This window comes from Somniosus microcephalus, chromosome 6 (assembly GCF_052327205.1).
Source record: "Somniosus microcephalus isolate GS21.2 chromosome 6, FLI_Smic_1.0, whole genome shotgun sequence".
In the NCBI taxonomy this organism is placed as follows: Eukaryota; Metazoa; Chordata; class Chondrichthyes; order Squaliformes; family Somniosidae; genus Somniosus; species Somniosus microcephalus.
The window spans coordinates 192018253-192037304 of NC_140992.1; the positions used below are offsets into that span (position 1 = coordinate 192018253).

Here is a 19052-nt window from a genome sequence, read left to right on the forward strand (position 1 = left end):
TTACTTTCTGATGCTTCTCTCCTACAGTGAGAGACAGTTAGGTAATTAATGAGGAACTTGTGCAGACATGTCTACATTGAAATTCCCCTCATATTTTTCAAAGTTCCTGAAAACCTAAGAGCTGTCAACAGTCATTGTCTTTGGTGCTCAGTAGCTATGGCGACAGATTTACAGCTTGGCCCAGTTCCAGTTTGCAAAGAATTTCCTGACAGAATCCACTTGTACCATACTAAGGGGAATTCAAGCAACAGCCAACAGCCAATCACAGCCATATCGTCTGACTCACAGTCAGCAACCACACAGCCCCACGTAGTCCCGTAGTTAAAAATTTCAACTTATTTCGGTTTAACCAGCAGACGAGGGCTGGGGGAGAAGGACTTTGTGAAGATTACATTCTCTAATCTGAGTCTGCTTCCACTGAAGTACCAGGTATGTGAAAAGTCAGGGGGAGGAATCCTAAACCAGCTCTTTCTAAATGAGTGCCGGTGAGCAATGGCTTTTTGTTCTTGTAAAACAGGCCATGGGTAGAATAGTTAGTAGGAATAAAAGGCATATTGCTATTCTATGCAATGTAAACAGTCAGCAGCAAACTACAAGAATGAGTGATTTCAACTTATTGATACTAACTATGAATTCAGCCTTTGATCGCAGCGCATGTGCATGTATATACTCCCTATGCATATGTACACATTAAGTGCAGTCTATAGACACAGATGATGCTATGGATTTAACTGTCTTTCGCTTTGGAGTACTGATTAGAATTCAGCTGTACCAGGCAGGAGTAAGAGTTCTAAGTAAAATGAGTTTGCCAGAAGGTATAATTCCACAGTACAAAATTATTAATAATTTGGGATTAAATGGCACTAATGGGGTAATTTCCACAATTTCATGCTCACCGCAGGGCAACTACACTCACAAAGAGCATGGGTTGGAGACAGGACTGCAGTATTATAGTAGCGGCTCTCCGACTGTGTTCCCTGCAGGCGTAGCTCAACACCGCTGGATTGCAGAATTACTACTAAAGTTAATAAGCTCACTTAGGGAAGGCAGTGTGAGAAATGGAAATGCAATAATAGGTAATCTTCTTTATTCTGTATCTAACTCATGTTATGCATGACCTGGAATTGCTTAACAGTGCAGCATCGTGAGAGCTTTAACCAGCATCTAATCTGCACTGTACCGAGTACTTGATGGCTACACTGAGGAGGTTAATTTAACCAAACCCGTCTGGCAGGAAACTGACAGAATTGGATTGGCTGCCCGTTCTACACCTTTTCCAATGGAAAGTTAAATTGGGAGGCCAATTCAATCCCGTCAGTTTCCCACCAGGTGGGTTAAATTAAAATTACCCCCTCAGTGGCAAAGTATTTCGATGCCCAGCACTGCATCGTGCATATTGATGAGCACAAAAAATAAATACTTAAAACAAAGGTTCACTGCCCTGCTTTCATCTCCATTACTAAATTAGCAGGAACAAATAAAAATAGAAATACAAGCAAATATAAATATCCAGCTGCTTTGTTTCAAGGTGTCGCTCCTTCTAGCTGCTAACACGGTTATGTTTTGATGGAGCGAGAGAGGCATAGTGATTGATGGAGCTCTCCAGGGCTGTGCTGTATTCCCTTCAGTAATTTCGAAACGATATATAAGCAGGAAGAGACGCAGGCCCCGATATTTATGGGGAGGGAGCGGGGGCGACTTTTAGTGGCTGGGAAATACGGAAATACAGGGAACGCAGAGGTCCTGCTGAATTTAACGGCATTACCTCATTTGAATTTTCTTTTCTCCGTTTCCCACCCGGCAGCTGGCCAGATTAGGTGGCTGACTGGTTGTTGGGCAGGAAGGCCTGTGGTAAAAGCTGCAGCCGGGGACCAGAGAGGAGGGAGGGAGAGATTGCGGGGGGAGAGAAGAAATCATGAGGGCAGTAGGAGATTGCAGGGTGGAGATCGCAGGCGGAAGAGATTGTGGGGGAGACTGCGGGTCGGCATCAGATCGCGGGAGGGTTGACATCAGATCGTGGGGTGGGAGGAAGATTGCGGCTGGGTAGCTTGGGGTCCAGGCAGAAGCACTCCTCATCCTCCAGGCCCACAAGCAGCGCTGGAAAGGCACTTACCTGCTGCAGCCAGCAGTTCGCGCCTCCCTTCAGCTGCCAGGTTTCCTGAGCCCTGGGAAACCTGGCCTGCAGCCGTTAAATCCACATGGCTGCTAAAATCTGAGGCATGCAGCCTCATTAACATATTAACATTACTGACCCGCCTCTTGAGAGCAGATAACTTGCCCGCCACCCAACCGAGCCTGGTTAAATCGAAAGTAAACGCGTTCGTGGCAGGCTGGGGTTGGGTTTCCCATTTTTTATATTTTAACCCCTCCCTGCCCACTGCCCGTCCTGTGGGTTAAAATTCCTCCCTATGTATTCGGCCAGATAACCAGTTTTCAAGAGGTTGCTTGCATTTAAAGGAATTAAAGGCATTGGCTAAGGAGTGGCAAGTGGATTTTTTTACTGGAATAAATTCAGGATAATGTACATTTGTGCAGGAAGCATGTACATAATGAATGATGATGTCTATTAGCAAAAGTGGAAAAAGATTTGGGTGCGATTATCAATCACTGAAAATACTAATTAAAGGCTAATTAAAAAGGAAATATATTCATTGAACTGCCATTTTATCCTAAATATTCTAATGGTCATCCCTTGGGTGACAATTTTTTCTGTTCTATAGCTATAGCATAATCATTAATGCATTCTTGATAAACATGTTTACAGCCAGAATTTTCCCCACCGAGTCGGGTCAGGTCGAGTGCGTGCGGGCCACATAGCAGGTCGGTGCCACGATGGATTGATCAGCCCGCTCCTCAGAGCGACTTTAGCGTAATGGCCCCATTAAGGCAGACATGCGCGTTTCCTAGCCCTATTAAGTGGTGCGGGTCTGATGACAACATCGATGACTCATTTCCAGCGGGGATATTTAAAGCAGCCTTGGCCACACCGCATTTGAAGGTTCATGTAGAAGTGTGGAGGGAGGATTGGAGAGGGGTGTCTTGTTGTGCAGAAACAGAAAAATTACTTCCCAAAGACAGAGGGCTGCACCCCGCTTTTCCGATGACTCCCTACATATTCTTGTGGAGGGAGTCAGAACACGCAGGGGGGTCCTCTTCCCTGCTGATGGGCAGAAGAGAGCTCCCCAAGAGACAAAAAGAGCCTGGCTCCAAATTGCTGAGGAGGTCAACAGCAGGGATGTGGTAAGGCAGACCTGGGCGCAGTGCCGGAAGTGCTTCAATGATCTGATGAGATCAGGAAAGGTGAGTACAAAGTCACATTCACCTTCATCCTGCTGTGCCTGTCACCACATCCCCATCACTCTGCCTTCCCAAGCTTACTCCTGCACATCATTCCTCACACCAACATACCTTGCACGTCCACCCATCCCTCTCTCTATGTACATACTCACATCCCCATCTGACTAACCACCCCTCACACTCACCCTCATCCTAATGTAATCATAATAACCACCCCTCACACTCACCCTCATCCTAATGTAATCATACCAAGTAACATCACAGAAAGAGGCCATTTGGCATTGGCACCCCACTCCCTCATAGTCACCCTCTACAGATGTAGCCCACACAATCCTTACACTCATGCCATCACTCTCACTCAAACTTCTCTTCTTTCCTTCCTTGCATGAGAAGAGAGCACACAACAGGGAGAGGGAGAGAACCGGAGGTGGCCCTCCATCTTTCAGCACTTTAACTGCAGCAGAAGAGATGGCCCTGGAGGTCTCAAGAGTTGCAGAGCAGCTGGCAGTGGGAGACGGAGAGAGGGGGGCCTCTCAGCAACCTGGTGACAGAATTACATCTCATACAGCCACATGGCAAACAGCAGTCACTCATCTGGTGACGATGATGTCAGCAGCCAGTGAATGTTTATCATGTGTATAATGGTATCATTAGCCATTCTTGATATAAAATTTCTAAATCTTCTCTTTACTCTCCCACAGGTCCATCAAGGGCCCCACCAACTCCCACCCTATTGCTCCTCAGAGGATCCTCCAGTCTCTGAGGGTGCACCGTCAGCAGACCCAAGCGCACCCAGCACCAGCGCAGATACACACACCTCGGTGGGTCCTATGCGAGATATAGTGTTGTCACTTGGTGTCTCACATTTCACACGTGAGCAAGAACAGATGGGGTTGACAGGAACAGCAGTGGAGACTCCTCGCGGGAAAGCACAGGATGCTCCAAGCTCTGCTCAGCTGCATGAAGCCGTTGAGCCTTGGGGGCCATCAAGAAAGAGGGTGATCCTAGAGGGGCAGCAAGAAATGCAGGAGGCTCTGGCAGATTTTGCAGCCGCGATGTTTGCAATTGTGCAGAGAATGGAGGAATCCATCTCCAATATAAGCACCACCATGTCGCAGGCGATGGCGACTGTAGGCTCTTCCATGCGAAAGATGGCCACCTGCAAGGAGCAGCTAATGCTCCACTCACATAAGCACATGCTAGCTATGGACAACAGATGGCAGAAGCTCATAGACCTCCTCTCTAGGAGGGATGTAAACATAGACTTGTGTCCTCATGGCCTCACTGCTGTGCAGCGAGGGATGATGTTTAGAGGGGACATGGAAGTGGGGGCTCCTCTCAAAGCGCTCACACTTCTCCCCCGTTGCCCCCCACTCAGTCAGAGCCCCAGATGCTGCCTCAGATCTTGAGGGCCGATTCTGCCCCTGCATAGTTGCAGGAGGAGCAGACTTTGGCGGGGCCCTCACAGGCTCCAAATCCCAGAGGACGTCCGCCAAAGGTGTCTACACAGTCACAGCAGGGAAGTGAGCAGCCTGCCTCTACCTCTGCTGAAGCCACAGGGGTTGCACCTCGTAGAAGTACGCGTAAAAGAAAAATGGAACAGAAGTAGATGCACAAGGGTAAGCACATGGTTAGCACAAGAAGTGTTATTGTTAAGGTTCCGTTACTGTTATGACACATATAAAAGTATTTATTTTCACCACTTTCTGGTCATGCCCATTTTTGTCTGCTACTTTGAAGTGGCTTTGTGAGTTGGAGTGAATGGCGAGACATATCGTTACCTCCAGCAATGGGGGTCAGTGTGAAAGGAATGGCTTGTTCAACGTAGGGATGCTTTATGGTGTTGTTGAGGCGGGGGAGGGGCAGATCTTGGCACAGCATGTGGCAGCCAAATGGGTGTAATGCAGGAAGTTAAGTTAATTTGACCATGATGAGGTCATCCCTGACCTCCCAGGCAGCAATGTGCTCCAGTGCTGGTGCCATCTAGACCTCAGGTTCCTCCTGCTCCTCCTCCTCGTCTTCCAGCTGATGCTTCTCCTCCTCCTCCTCTGAAGAGGCTGTGTGTTCTGCGCCTTGCTCCTCATGCAGCTCTAATCCTCCTTGCTGCGCAGCAAACAACAATTCTGGAAACCCTGGCTGGTGCGTACTGAAGAGCTCCTCCAGATCTGTCAAGGCATCTGAAGCTCATCTTGAGCATGACAATTGTTTGCTCAATGACACATCTGGTGGACATGTGGCTTTCATTATAATGCTCCTCAGCCTCATTGCTTGGCCTCCTCAAGGGTGTCATGAGCCACGTCTTCAGTGGCTAGTCCTTGTCTCCAAGCAGCCAGCTGGTAAGTGTGTTTGGCAGTGCAAAAAGCTGAGGGAGCGTGGACAGGCGCAGGACGAAAGAGTCATGACAGCCGCCAGGGAATTTGGCGCACAAATACATGATGATCTTCCTACGGTTGCAGGTGAGGTGCACATTCAGGGAGTGGAAGCCCTTGTGGTACATAAACACTCCTGGGTGATGTGGGTGTGCCCTGATGGCCACATGTGTGCAGTTGATGATGCCTTGCACCTGTGGGAAGCCAGCTAGAGCGGCAAAGCTGAGCGCACATTCAGTAACACTGGCTTCATCAGTGGCAAAGTTCACATAATTGGCTGACTTGTTAAACATGGCATCGGTGACCTGTGTGATGCATCCATGGGCGGTCACCTGCGAGATGAAGTATGATTAAGAAGTTTGCAGATGATACAAAAATTGTCCGTGTGGTTGATAATGAAGAAGAAAGCTGCAGACTGCAGGAAGATATCAATGGACTGGTCAGGTGGGCAGAACAGTGGCAAATGGAATTCAGTCTGGAGAAGTGTGAGGTAATGCATTTAGGGAGGGCTAACAAGACAAGGGAATATATTATAAATGGTAGGACACTGAGAAGTACAGAAGATCAGAGAGACCTTGGAGTGCATGTTCACAGATCCCTGAAGGTAGCAGGACAGGTAGACAAGGTGATTAAGAAGGCATACGGGATACTTGCCTTTATTAGCCAAGGCATAGAATATAAGAGCAGGGAGGTTATGCTTGAACTGTATAAAACACTAGTTAGGCCGCAGCTAGAATACTGCAAACAGTTCTGGTCACCACATTACAGGAAGTGGGTGCAGAGGAGATTTATGAGGATGTTGCCTGGGCTGGGGAATTTTAGCTATGAGGAAAGATTGGATAGGCTGGGGTTGTTTTCTTTGGAACAGAGGAGGCTGAGGGGAGACCTAATTGATGTGTATAAAATTATGTGGGGCCTTGATAGAGTGGATAGGAAGGACCTATTTCCCTTAGCAGAAGGGTCAATAACCAGGGAGCATAGATTTAAAATAATTGTTTGGATGTTTAGAGGGGATTTGAGGAGAATTTTTGTCACTCAGAGGGTGGTGGGGGTCTGGAACTCACTGCCTGAAAGGGTGGTAGAGGCAGAGACCCTCATCACATTTAAAAAGTACTTGGAGATGCACTTCAAGTGCCATAACCTACAAGGCTATGGACCAAGTGCTGGAAAGTGGGATTAGGGTGGATAGCTCTTTGTCGACCGGCACAGACAAGATGGGCCGAATGGCCTCCTTCTGTGCTGTAAATCTCTATGGATTCTATGCCACAAATGTCTGCTGCAGGTCCCTGGAAGGAGCCTGAGGTGAAGAAGTTCAGGGCGCTGGTGACTTTGACAGCCTCTAGTAAGGCGTGTCCACCTGGTTCTCTGGGCTGCAGGTCTTGCTCCAGTAAGCTGCAAATGTCTGCGACGACCTGGCACGATAGCCTGAGCCTCCTTTGGCACTGCTGCTCAGTCATGTTGAGGAAGCTCAACCTCTGCCTGTATACCGTGTTGAGGGTATCGCCCCCGGCGCTCTGCAGCCCTGCGCTGATGTCCTCTGTCCTTTGGAGCATCAGGTCATTGAGGAGAAGGTTGGTGGTGTTGTTGCTGTTGCTGCTGGTGTACCTGCTGCTGCTGGTGCTGGGGCTCATCCTGGTCCAATTGTGCAGACCAAAGTGAGACAGTACAAGTGGCACCCATGCTGATGTAATAGGTGCAGGTCAAGTAGAGATCAGAGAACCAATCTGTCAATGTTGTGATAGTTACTAGCAATATGGTAAGAGTGGCTTCCGAGGTTGCAGAAAAGACTTGTAAACTGTAGACACCTAAATCTGTGCTCAAAATGGAGTCAGCAAGAGCCTTTCCCATAGTTAAGTAATAAGGTGTCATGTGGGAGTATTTATTTGGATTTCCATGCTCTGCATTAATGACCTCGCTCAATGGCCAGAGTTTCTGCCTCAGGTTGGCAGACGTGGTTTCCGTGCTGTGTGATTCCTGTGGTCATCCAGTGAAAATCAAAAGGTCTGGTTAAAATCCCTGTTAAGGGTTTCACAACAAGGATTTAATTAGCTTAATTAGGTCACCCGCCTCTGCTGTTTGGGTCTGTGGTGCGCTGGCAAACGCGCCGATGTTAAAGGAACGAGGAGGCGGGATGATGGCAGGTTCCCAACGTGCTCACATTTTCTGCAACTTTTACTGCCGACCCGCCTCCAAACCCGCACACATGGCAGCGAGAAAATTCCGGCCTTCGTATTTGCTGCAACAGAACTCGATGGAAACTATTCCCAAAACTGTGCCATCTTATGCTAGCTAGACATAGCTTAGAAAACAAACGTTTTGCATAAAACTTTCCAGCCTGTCATCGTAAAGTGCCTCCCAACATCATGAGTGGCGACAGCAGAATGTTTGTGAAAGGCCAATATTTTTCCCTACAACATAGTAAATGTGTGGAATAGAGACCCACTGAAAACTAGTTAATGCTCTGTTGATTACTTCCCTTGAAAAGTAGTTGGATGAATATCTAGCTAAAATAGGGTTGTGATTTCCCCCAATTACTCAGTAGGTCAGGCCAGAAGGTCCCAGTTAGCTGATCTCAGATGTGTTGACAGTACGGCACTACAATTCACACCCGTGCCCGGAATTAGGGAGAGGAAATTCCGCCAAGTTCCATTTCTGATCACTATCAGTGACCACTGCTGGAAATTACATGTACATGCATGAAAGTTGAGGGTAGACTTGAGCTTAGTTGAGGTACCCTCCACTCTCAGATAGCCTGCTGACACCCACTGTCCAGGCTCACACATGAAGACTGACCACTTGTGTGAGGTACAAGAGGACTGCTGGCCCCCATGGAACTGTAACTTAGCATCTAATCTGTCTGTACCTGGCCTGGAAGTGCTCAATTCCAACACTAAGTGAGAAAGTATGCCAACAACTTCAGGTTAGGAGGGACGAAAATTGAGATGTTTTACTACGTTAAAGGAGCAATATAAATGCAAGTTGTTGTTGTTGTTGAAATAAATGATTATAAGAATGATAAAGAGAGATGATCAAACACTCCAAGAGGCAGTCTCTCTTTCTCTCTCTCTCTCCCCATTATACAGTTTCTGACAGTCTAAGTCACTCTCACTATTTGACTTTAGGTCTTTTCCAATGTCGGCTCCACACTCCGTACCCATTATCTCACAAGGAGATTTAGAGGATTTTGCCCTGCTTCAGACAAGAGCTGGACTTACGATAAAGGCACGGCACAGACATAAAAACATTGATGTGTCTGTCAATATCCTGACCAACCAGAGTCTACAAGACAGGTAACTATTACTGCAATGTTTTGTGGGGGAATATTTTGGAGATTGCTGGTTATCAAATAATTGGTCCCATTCCTATAGTGGGGTTGCTCCTGTGGGTTTACCAAACAGTAAGGCTCGGGTTTTGTGGCACTGTTCTTGCCAATCCGCAATTTTCTGCCCATTCACTTTGAGCGATGAAGTGGAAAACCTCAGTCCTTGCTTCTACTGAAAGGACTGGCCATCGGTAGACTGATGAACATCTTCAGAGGGAACAAAATTCTAGTCTCAGTACAGTTTCAGGATACCACTAGAATATGCGCATAGCCAGTTGTACAGTTCAAAACTCGAGAAGTAGCGTCACGTCTGGTATCATACTAAGGTTGCACATCACAGCAAAAATCCACATTCACACCACCCCTACACAGCCGCACAAATGTATGATCCCTACCAACCCCATAAATCAATACCATAGAAATACCTTACTGCATACAACACATAGCTCAATTTCCACACAATATGAGAGACACAAATTCATATGCTCCACCCTCATTCTTGAGCAGTATGTAACTGAACCGACCAGGGGGCAAGCAACCTTAGATTTGGTCCTGTGTAATGAGACAGGATTAATTAAAAATGTCCTAGTAAAGGATCCCCTTGGAATGAGTGACCATAACATGGTTGAGTTCCATATTCAATTAGAGGGTGAGAAGGTTGGATCTCAAACAAGCGTGCTGAGCTTGAATAAAGGAGACTATGAAGGTATGAGAGCGGAATTAATGAGAGTGGACTGGGAAAATAGATTAAAGGGTAAGACGGTACATGACCAGTGGTGTACATTTAAGGAGTTATTTTACAACTTCCAAGAAAAATATATTCCACTGAGGAAAAAAGGGTGTAAAAGAAAAGATAGCCATCCGTGGCTAAGTAAAGTAATTAAGGATAGTATCCGACTAAAAACAAGGGCATATAAGGTAGCCAAATCTAGTGGGAGGATGGAAGATTGGGAAGTCTTTAAAAGACAGCAAAAAATAACAAAAAGATTGATTAAGAAAGGGAAGATAGATTATGAAAGTAAATTAGCAAAAAATATAAAAACAGACAGTAAAAGTTTCTATAGTTATATAAAAAGAAAAAGGGTGGCTAAAGTAAATGTTGGTCCCTTAGAGGATGAGACCGGGAAATTAATGGTGGGAAACATGGAGATGGCAAAAACACTGAACAATTATTTTGTATCAGTCTTTACAGTAGAGGACACTAAGAATATCCCAACACTGGACAAACAGGGGGCTCGAGGGGGGGAGGAACTAAATACAATTAAAATCACTAAGGAAGTGGTACTTGGTAAAATAATGGGACTCAAGGCGGATAAATCCCCTGGACCTGATGGCTTGCATCCCAGGGTCTTGAGGGAAGTAGCGGTAGGGATTGTGGATGCATTGGTAATAATTTTCCAAAACTCACTGGACTCAGCAAAGGTCCCGGCAGATTGGAAAACTGCTAATGTAACACCATTATTTAAAAAGGGTAGTAGGCAGAAGGCTGGAAACTATAGACCTGTTAGCCTAACATCTGTGGTTGGTAAAATGTTAGAGTCCATTATTAAGGAGACAGTAACGGGACATTTGGATAAACACAATTTAATAGGGCAAACTCAGCATGGTTTCATGAAGGGGAAGTCATGTTTAACAAATTTGCTTGAGTTTTTTGAGGAAGTAACATACAGGGTGGATAAAGGGGAACCAGTGGACGTAGTGTATTTAGACTTCCAAAAGGCATTTGACAAGGTGCCACACAAAAGATTATTGCTCAAGATAAAAAATCACGGGATTGGGGGTAATATTCTGGCATGGGTGGAGGATTGGCTATCTAACAGAAGGCAGAGAGTTGGGATAAATGGTTCGTTCTCAGATTGGCAACCAGTAACTAGTGGTGTTCCGCAGGGGTCAGTGCTGGGTCCCCAACTCTTTACAATCTATATTAACGATTTGGAGGAGGGGACCGAGTGTAACATATCAAAGTTTGCAGATGATACAAAGATGGGACGGAAAGTAGTGAGTGAGGAGGACATAAAAAACCTGCAAAGGGACATAGACAGGCTAAGTAAGTGGGCAGAGATTTGGCAGATGGAATACAATACTGGAAAGTGTGAAGTTATGCACTTTGGCAGGAAAAATCATAGAGCAAGTTATTATCTTAATGGCAAGAAACTGGAAAGTACTGTAGTACAAAGGGATCTGGGGGTCCTGGTGCACGAAACTCAAAAAGTTAGTATGCAGGTGCAGCAAGTGATCAAGAAGGCCAATGGAATGTTGGCTTTTATTGCTAGGGGGTTGGAATATAAAAACAGGGAGGTATTGCTGCAGTTGTACAAGGTATTGGTGAGGCCGCACCTGGAATACTGCATACAGTTTTGGTGTCCATACTTAAGAAAAGACATACTTGCTCTCGAGTCAGTACAAAGAAGGTTCACTCGGTTAATCACGGGGATGAGGGGGTGGTCATATGAGGAGAGGTTGAGTAGATTGGGACTCTACTCATTGGAGTTCAGAAGAATGAGAGGCGATCTTATTGAAACATATAAGATTGTGAAGGGGCTTGATCGGGTGGATGCGGTGAGGATGTTCCCAATGATGGGTGAAACTAGAACTAGGGGGCATAATCTTAAAATAAGGGGCTGCTCATTCAAAACTGAGATGAGGAGAAACTTCTTCACTCAGAGGGTGGTAGGTTTGTGGAATTTGCTGCCCCAGAAAGCTGTGGAAGCTACATCATTAAATAAATTTAAAACAGAAATAGATAGTTTCCTAGAAGTAAAGGGAATAAAGGGTTACGGGGAGCGGGCAGGAAATTGGACATGAGTCTGGGTTCGGAATGGTCATGGCCCTGTGGGTAGTGGAGCGGGCCCAGGGGCCGTGTAGCCTTGTTCTGCTCCTACTGTGTTCTAATTCTGTTAGATTTCAGGAGATGGTTTTATTCCTGTTCCTGGCTGGGGTGGAGATCGCCTTTACAGAAGGTAAGTACTGTAGAAAATATAGGGACAGAGTGATCTCCTGGAAGAATTTCGATCGCCTAGATGGGTCGGAGAGGAATTTCCCAGATTTTTTTCTCCCAAATTGGCCATTGGGTCTTTATCTGGTTTTTCGCCTCTCCCGGGAGATCACATGGGTTCGGGTGGATGCAGAGTGATAGAAGATTTGAGGTTAGGATCAGATCAGCCATGATCTTATTGAATGGTGGAGCAGGCTCGAGGGGCCGATTGGCCTACTCCTGCTCCTATTTCTTATGTTCTTATGTTCTTATTCTCTCTCCCAATGGTAGACACACAGTGGATTCACAGCTTTTATAAAGGATTTACAGTGCAGCTCTGTAATCAATGCAAAAATGCCAGTCAGACCGACACTGAAAATTAGAATAACATCAACCTGACACAATCCCATGCACTTCTAGCACCTGGTTACAGAATAACATTGACAAAAGTCCAGTAGAAGGTTATCTGATTGACCTAGAGTTAATACATGGTGCAAAAAGATCCATAAATAGGCAAAAAGAGAGAAAATGTAGTATAACTTATCAATGTATTTTCACTCTGCCCAGAGCCAGAGTCAGCAGTCCCAGCTGGAAAGGCTTCGATGATAGAGAGGCAAATGGAAATGTCCTTCACCTGCAGTTGTGGAAGTTGGAATTTAAACACAATGGCCTAGATTTTTGACATGGCAGATTTGGAGCGCATCTCCAGCATGGCAGCATTTCCACCTGCCACAAAGATGCATTCCTGATCCAGCTAATCTCTGGCCTCGAAGTTATTTAGATATTGTTAGCAAACTCCCCAGGCATCAGCAAGGAGTCTGTCAGTAGTAAGGATGGAGATCTACTCTGATGGGCCTTTGAGACAGCAAAACAGCCTGTTGCCTCTAAGCTGCCAATAAAGCTGGAAATTTTTTTTTGAATTTCACACTATAGTCTCTGCATTCGATTACGCAGGTGTTCCTATTTTTAGAATTTAAATTCTCCCCTCTACGCCATAGCAATGTTAAATGCCAGGAACGAGCATCTACTTTGCTTAACGGCTACACAATAACAGGACATGCCAAGAGCATCTAACATTACTATGCTGCAAATTACATAAAATACACTGGGTGACATATTTCCATCAGTTGCATCTGATTATTATATGCCCGCCTATATATATATTGCCAGCCGTCCTTTCCCTCAAGAAACTGGAAGGATGTAAAAATGGACGGAGACATGTGAGAGCACATCCCCAACTAATTTCCTGCTACTACCCACCCCCAGTTCCGCTGAAGATTTGAAATTTGCCCAAGTACGTACTGTCTAGCACTAATATGGCGTGACCTCACCAGGACCTCCATAGTAGGGTGTGAGTCAATGACTTTGGAATAGCAGCTTTTGGACTGAGTTGAATAATTTGTTGTAACAAGTTGCAGTGGATTGGGAATGGGCTGACTTTTTTTTACTCTGCATAGAAATTTCACAGAGCTTCTGAGGGATGTTGCAAGTACAGGATATATCCGGTCTAAACGAGTCCTTCCACTAATGGGAGTATATTCCTGTCCTCAATTCCTTGGGGTCGTTACTGAGTGGATGTATAATGGATCACTGTGGTCTCTGATACATGAGGTTGGTACAACATGTTTTGCTGGTTCTTCATCAAGAATCCAATGCTTCACAGCTTTTTGTAGTTTTTTATGAATACTATCTTTTGGGGTAAATGTTTCTTATGGATGTTAGTGCTGGGAATGGAACATTTTTCACTTGCAAGCTGAGGTATTCCTCTGCACAAGGACTATCTTAGTGGGGTCAGTAGCCATGGATGCAGACAAAGGTCTTGTTTTGCTAAGTGCCATCCATCCAGTGTAATCTAATCCTTCAAATAATGTTGGTTCCAAAGACTGCTGCAAAATGAGGACATCATGGCTGCTTTCTGGATAATGGCTACCGACAGGCATAATGATGTTTCTATAGTCAGCTACCACCTGAACAGTGATTGTTCATGTAGGTTATGGGGTTAATATGAAAAGTATGGATGCCCACATGGGTTTCATTTAAACATCTTGCACTCAAGGGTACTCAACCAACCAGTGAAAGCATTGTGCCCTGTCCACCTGATGCAATTTTTCCACAGGAAAAGTGATGAAAAGTGTTCGCCCTTGCAGACATAGTACTTGTGACATGGTTGATATAGGTGTATGGTGAAGGCTGCCTATTGTGGCATGTCCTCTGTGGTGGATTGGAAGAATGTAGCCTTCCCTTCTATGAGAAGAACTGTCCCTGACCCAAATGTTGGTTGCAGGTTATGCTGCACCAGATAGTGCAACTTTGTCACAGACACTCTTGTGAAGCGATGCCAGGTCTCCTCTGACATGTCCAGATTGGTCTGAAGGAGGCATAAATATGGATCCTGGGTAGTGTTGGGTGCAGACCAAATTCTTCAGGTGTGCACCTATATTTGTGGAGCTCTCATGAATCGCTCTTCCTCACATAAATCATGCAGCATGTTTGGAACTCCCAAAGCAATACCCATCCTCACCACTTAGTATGCTATGACTTAAATGCCAGTGGCAATCAAGAACAATAAAGGAAAGCATCGGCAGGAAAAAAACACCAAAATGGTAGATTATCAAACAAAACTAATTAATATATGCAGCAAAATGTAGCTGAAAATGTTAAAAACCAATACATTTTTTTATTAGGAACTGAAACTGTAATCTTCTTCTATGAAACCTACTAGAGCAGGCAGTCTGTGACTCCTATGTGGCCTGGTTATATGGGTGAGATGCAAGCTGTGGATTGAGCCATTTTCAAATTTGGAAGAAAGAAAAAGACTTGCATTTATAGCACACCTTTCACGACCACCAGATGTCCCAAAGCACTTTACAGCCAATGAAGTATTTCTTTGAAGTGTAGTCACTGTTGCAATGTAGGAAACACGGCAGCCAATTTGTGCACAACAAGGTCCCACAAACAGCAATGTGATAATGACCAGATAATGGCCTAGAAATTCAGTTGTTTGCGCCAGCCGCTAGCGCCTTAGGAGGAGGAGATGTGGGGCGCTAAGCGGCTAGCGCCCGGGCGCAGCGCGATCTGCGCATCTCGCCAACTTCAGTTAAGATTTCGCGGCGGCGCAAAGCCTTTGCGCGCGCAGATCCTGACGTCATTTCATCGTGCAACGCCCTTTGTGCGCCCCAAACCGGAAATTCAGTGGCATCGGCCTATTGGGCACCTGGCACCCCTAGCGACTGGTAGAGGGCAACGGTTCCCAGTCGCTGCGGGGTGCGGGGGGCGCAAATTAAAAGGCACTCCTCCTGCAGTAGAAATGGCAGCCATTTTGCAACACTCCTTCTTCGAGAGAGACGGATCTTTGGAGAGAGACAAAGGTAGAGAGCTTTCTGGTTTGGCTCAACACTCGCACAGGTACTTGTGGCTTCAGGCCACAGCTTTGCACTTGTCTTTAACTTCAGAGCCATAGCATTGATTGGAAACATATAATGGGGGCTGCAATGGGTGGAAACGTTGGGCTTCTCCATTGCATTCAAAGGGCTCAGAGACGCCGTGAGAGAGTGCCAGTCATGGCCAGATGGAGAAGGGGCAACAGGCGTCGGCAAAGGAGGCCTTACCCACCCAGGGTATACCGCCAGCAGTTCTCATATCTGAACATGTCTGACGAGCAGTGTGTTCGGAGGCTGCGATTCCGAAGGGCGGTGGTCACTGAGATCTGCCACCTGCTTCGCGGAGATCTGCAGCCGCAGCTGAGGAGCAGGACGTCTCTGTCGGTGGCAGTGAAGGTGACGGTGTCTCTCAACTTCTATGCCACCGGCTCCTTCCAATCCGCTACTGGGGACATTTCCAACATCTCCCAGTTTGCGGTACATTGCTGCATCCGCCAGGTGACCAATGCCCTTTTCAGAAGGAGACGTCAGTTCATCTCCTTCTCCATGGCCGTTGACAAGCAGCAACAGCGTGCAATGGGCTTTGCAGCATTAGCGGGCTTCCCCATGGTGCAGGGCGCCATTGACTGCACGCATGTGGCTTTGCGGGCACCTCTAGAGAATGCCGAGGCTTACCGCAACCGGAAGGGCTACCATTCGCTCAACGTCCAGCTGGTGTGTGACCACAGGCAGCTCATCCTAGCTGTCAATGCCCGCTTTCCAGGCAGCAGCCACGATGCCTTCATCCTGCGCCAGACTTCTGTGGCAGACATGTTCCAGGCCCAGCCTCACCCACAAGGATGGCTTCTCGGGGACAAAGGCTATCCTTTGTGCACCTGGCTGATGACCCCGCTCCGTGCGCCCAGCACCCCTGCTGAAGAGGGATACAATGACAGCCATCAAGCAACCAGGAACATCATTGAGCAAACAATCGGCGTCCTGAAGCAACGGTTCCGCTGTCTGGATCGTTCTGGAGGAGCCCTACAGCACTCGCCTGAGCGAGTCTCCCATTTCGTTGTCGTGTGCTGCATGCTGCACAACCTGGCTATCCGCAGGACTCAGCCACTGCCACCAGACATTGGAGGACCACCAGAGGAGGAGGAGGAGGACCAGCACAGGAGGGAGGCAGAAAGTGCAAGTGCCGCCCGTCGGCGGCTTATTGCACGTCGGTTCTAGGCCCCCTCTCGGAATGGCTTGTGCCAATGGAACAAGATGAATGTAGCCGCTCCACAAGCCCTCAGCCGAGCAGGGCAACCAGGACTTCCAAAAGAAAGCATGGACAGTGCGATTTAAGAACATTTATTACTTTGATACCTCTGTGCCCTTCCCACATAACAAACTAATGGAGAGAAGCCCCCCGCAAAAACACAAATAGACCAGTCTCGGCCTTTACAGAAACACAAATACACCAGTATCGGCCTTTCCAAAAAAACAAATACACCAGAATCGGCCTTTACAAGTGAAACAAAACATTTGGCCACACCTTCTACTTTTTCCCCTGCGAGGGTGATGCGTTTCGCATCCGTGACTGGCCCCTGCCCACCCTGCAGCTCCTCCTCAATGGGACCCCAGTGGCTGCAGCAAGGCTGGGGGAAGGCTGCTGAGGGTCAGATGGCGAGACGGCAGATGCCCTTGGGGTCAGCCTGGACCAGCTCTGGGCCTGGAGGGGCCGGCTGCTGACTGCTCCAACTCTGCTTGGGCGGCAGCAGTCTGTCCAGCGGCTGGTGGCAGCTGCAATGGAGGAGTGGCAGTTTCGGCTGCAGGAATGCTGCCAACCTGACAGATCACAGGTACTCCCTGGTCGCCTGAGACATTGGCACTTGCACGGGCCAGCACTGCAGCATGCGCAGCAATCTGCTGAAGCACAGACTGCTGGGCTGCTGCGGCGCGGCGAGTGCCCTGGCAATGCCTGGCCGATCCAGCGAGGGTGGCAGCAGTTAGTGCCCGTGTGGCCCTGGTCTGTGTCCGCATGACACCAGCCAGTGAATGCACGGCACAACCGAGCACTTGGCTAGAAGCCGCCTGTGCTGCCACGAAGTCCTGCAGACTCCTGTCCTGTGCTGCACTGAATTGTTGCAGACTCCTGGCCTGTGCTGCCCCGAATTCCTGCATACTCCTTGCCAGTGACTCTATGGAGTCAGGCATCCTTGCCACTGCAGCCATGAGCTCAGTGTGCCTGCGCTCAGCCTGGGCGGCCATTTCCGCTAGGAGCCGCACCTCCTCTGCGCTCACCGTAGCAGGACTGGAGGCCGCACTCACCCTCCGGGGAGAAGGCCGCCGAGCTTCCCCACCCCTCCCGCGTTGCTGCAGCCCGCTGGGCCCCGGAGCTTCACTCTCCTCCGACCCTTCCCCCCTGCTCCCCCCCAGGGAAGACGTGTCCCCATCATCACCATGGGCTGCCTCGGCTGAGGGTGGCACTGATGGTCTGGCTTCCTCTTCCTCTTCCTCCTCCTCGCCCTCCAATTCACTCACAGTGCCAGCTTGAGGGCCCGCCTCCTCACCTGGCGATTCACCATCTGAAAGCAGGGAGGCACAAGAGTTGCTTTAGAGTGAGGACAGGGCGGCAGCGAGGGAGGCATGAGTGCTGCTATGCACTGCATTGGTCCGACAGTGGCAAAGGATGCTGTTCTGAGGCGCAAGTGGAAAGAGAGAGGTCAAAAAGGTGATGCCCTTACCATTGGGGCCCACAACAGGGTCGGCATCTCCACTGGCGACGGGACCAATCAGCCGGCCTGACATAATGCGCTCCACACGCTGCTCCAGGTCGGAGAGCTGTTTGAGGTCAGGATGGCCTCCCCCGGTCTCACGCTGCTGCCTTCGGTTGTGCGCCACCTTGCCCTGCAAGAGAAAGGACGGCCTCTAAGTACAGTGTGAAGCCCTGATCTTGTCTGCACTGCCTCCCATGGTGGAATAGCCCTGACAGTGTGAAGCCCTGATCTTGTCTGCACTGCCTCCCATGGTGGAATAGCCCTGACAGTGTGAAGCCCTGATCTTGTCTGCACTGCTTCCCATGGTGGAATAGCCCTGACAGTGTGTAAAGTCCTGAATGTGCAAGTGATTTTCATGACAGTCCCATAGCTGCTGGATGAGGGCTGGGCATTAGGGCTTTCAGGTCCCTTTGCCCATAAACTGAGGTGCACATGCAGGGATGAGGAGGACACTGGAAAGGGTACTCACCCTGACAACCCGAGTGAGGTCGTTGAACTTTTTCCGGCATTGCACAGGAGTCCTGGCAACCATGCTGTTGGAGGTCACCCTGTTTGACACCTCCCTCCAGGCTTTCCGATAGGCACTGGGCAGCGGCCTCCTGCCACCTTCAGGGAACAGAACATGGCGCCTGCGTTCCACTGCGCCAACCAGCACCCTCAGGTCACCGTCGCTGAAGCGCTGCGCTCTCTCCCTGGCCTTCTCCATTGTCCTGGGCGTTGTACAGATCAAGCAGCAGTGGTCAGGCCTTGCTTCAGGGCTGCAGTGTGCAGGGCGTGGCAGCCAAACAAATCCACCCTCCCCTTTTAAGAGCTCACCGGCGCCAGAGTGTCTGCCTTCAATCAGCAACTCGCCGCACCTGCGCTGCGCCCGCCCTCGGGGGTATCGCCCCGGGCCGCCGGCTTAGCGCCTAATGATAGTCGTGCATCGCCTGTTTTAGCGCAGCAGCAACCTCTTGGGGCGAT

At 48.3% G+C, this 19052-nt stretch overlaps 1 protein-coding gene across 3 annotated transcripts in view; it reads left to right on the forward strand.

Moving 5' to 3' along the window:
- The first annotated feature begins 293 nt into the window (after positions 1 to 293).
- Positions 294 to 19052, forward strand: part of LOC147116288 (receptor-interacting serine/threonine-protein kinase 2) — an 81282-nt gene continuing 62523 nt past the window's right edge. For all 3 annotated transcript variants that reach the window (XM_085991117.1, XM_085991118.1, XM_085991119.1), the window contains exons 1-3: positions 294 to 429; positions 8789 to 8956; positions 13420 to 13573. In XM_085991117.1, coding sequence (XP_085847243.1) covers positions 8799 to 8956; positions 13420 to 13573 — 312 coding nt within the window. In that variant the 5' untranslated portion in view covers positions 294 to 429; positions 8789 to 8798. The remainder of the gene's footprint in view (positions 430 to 8788; positions 8957 to 13419; positions 13574 to 19052) is intronic.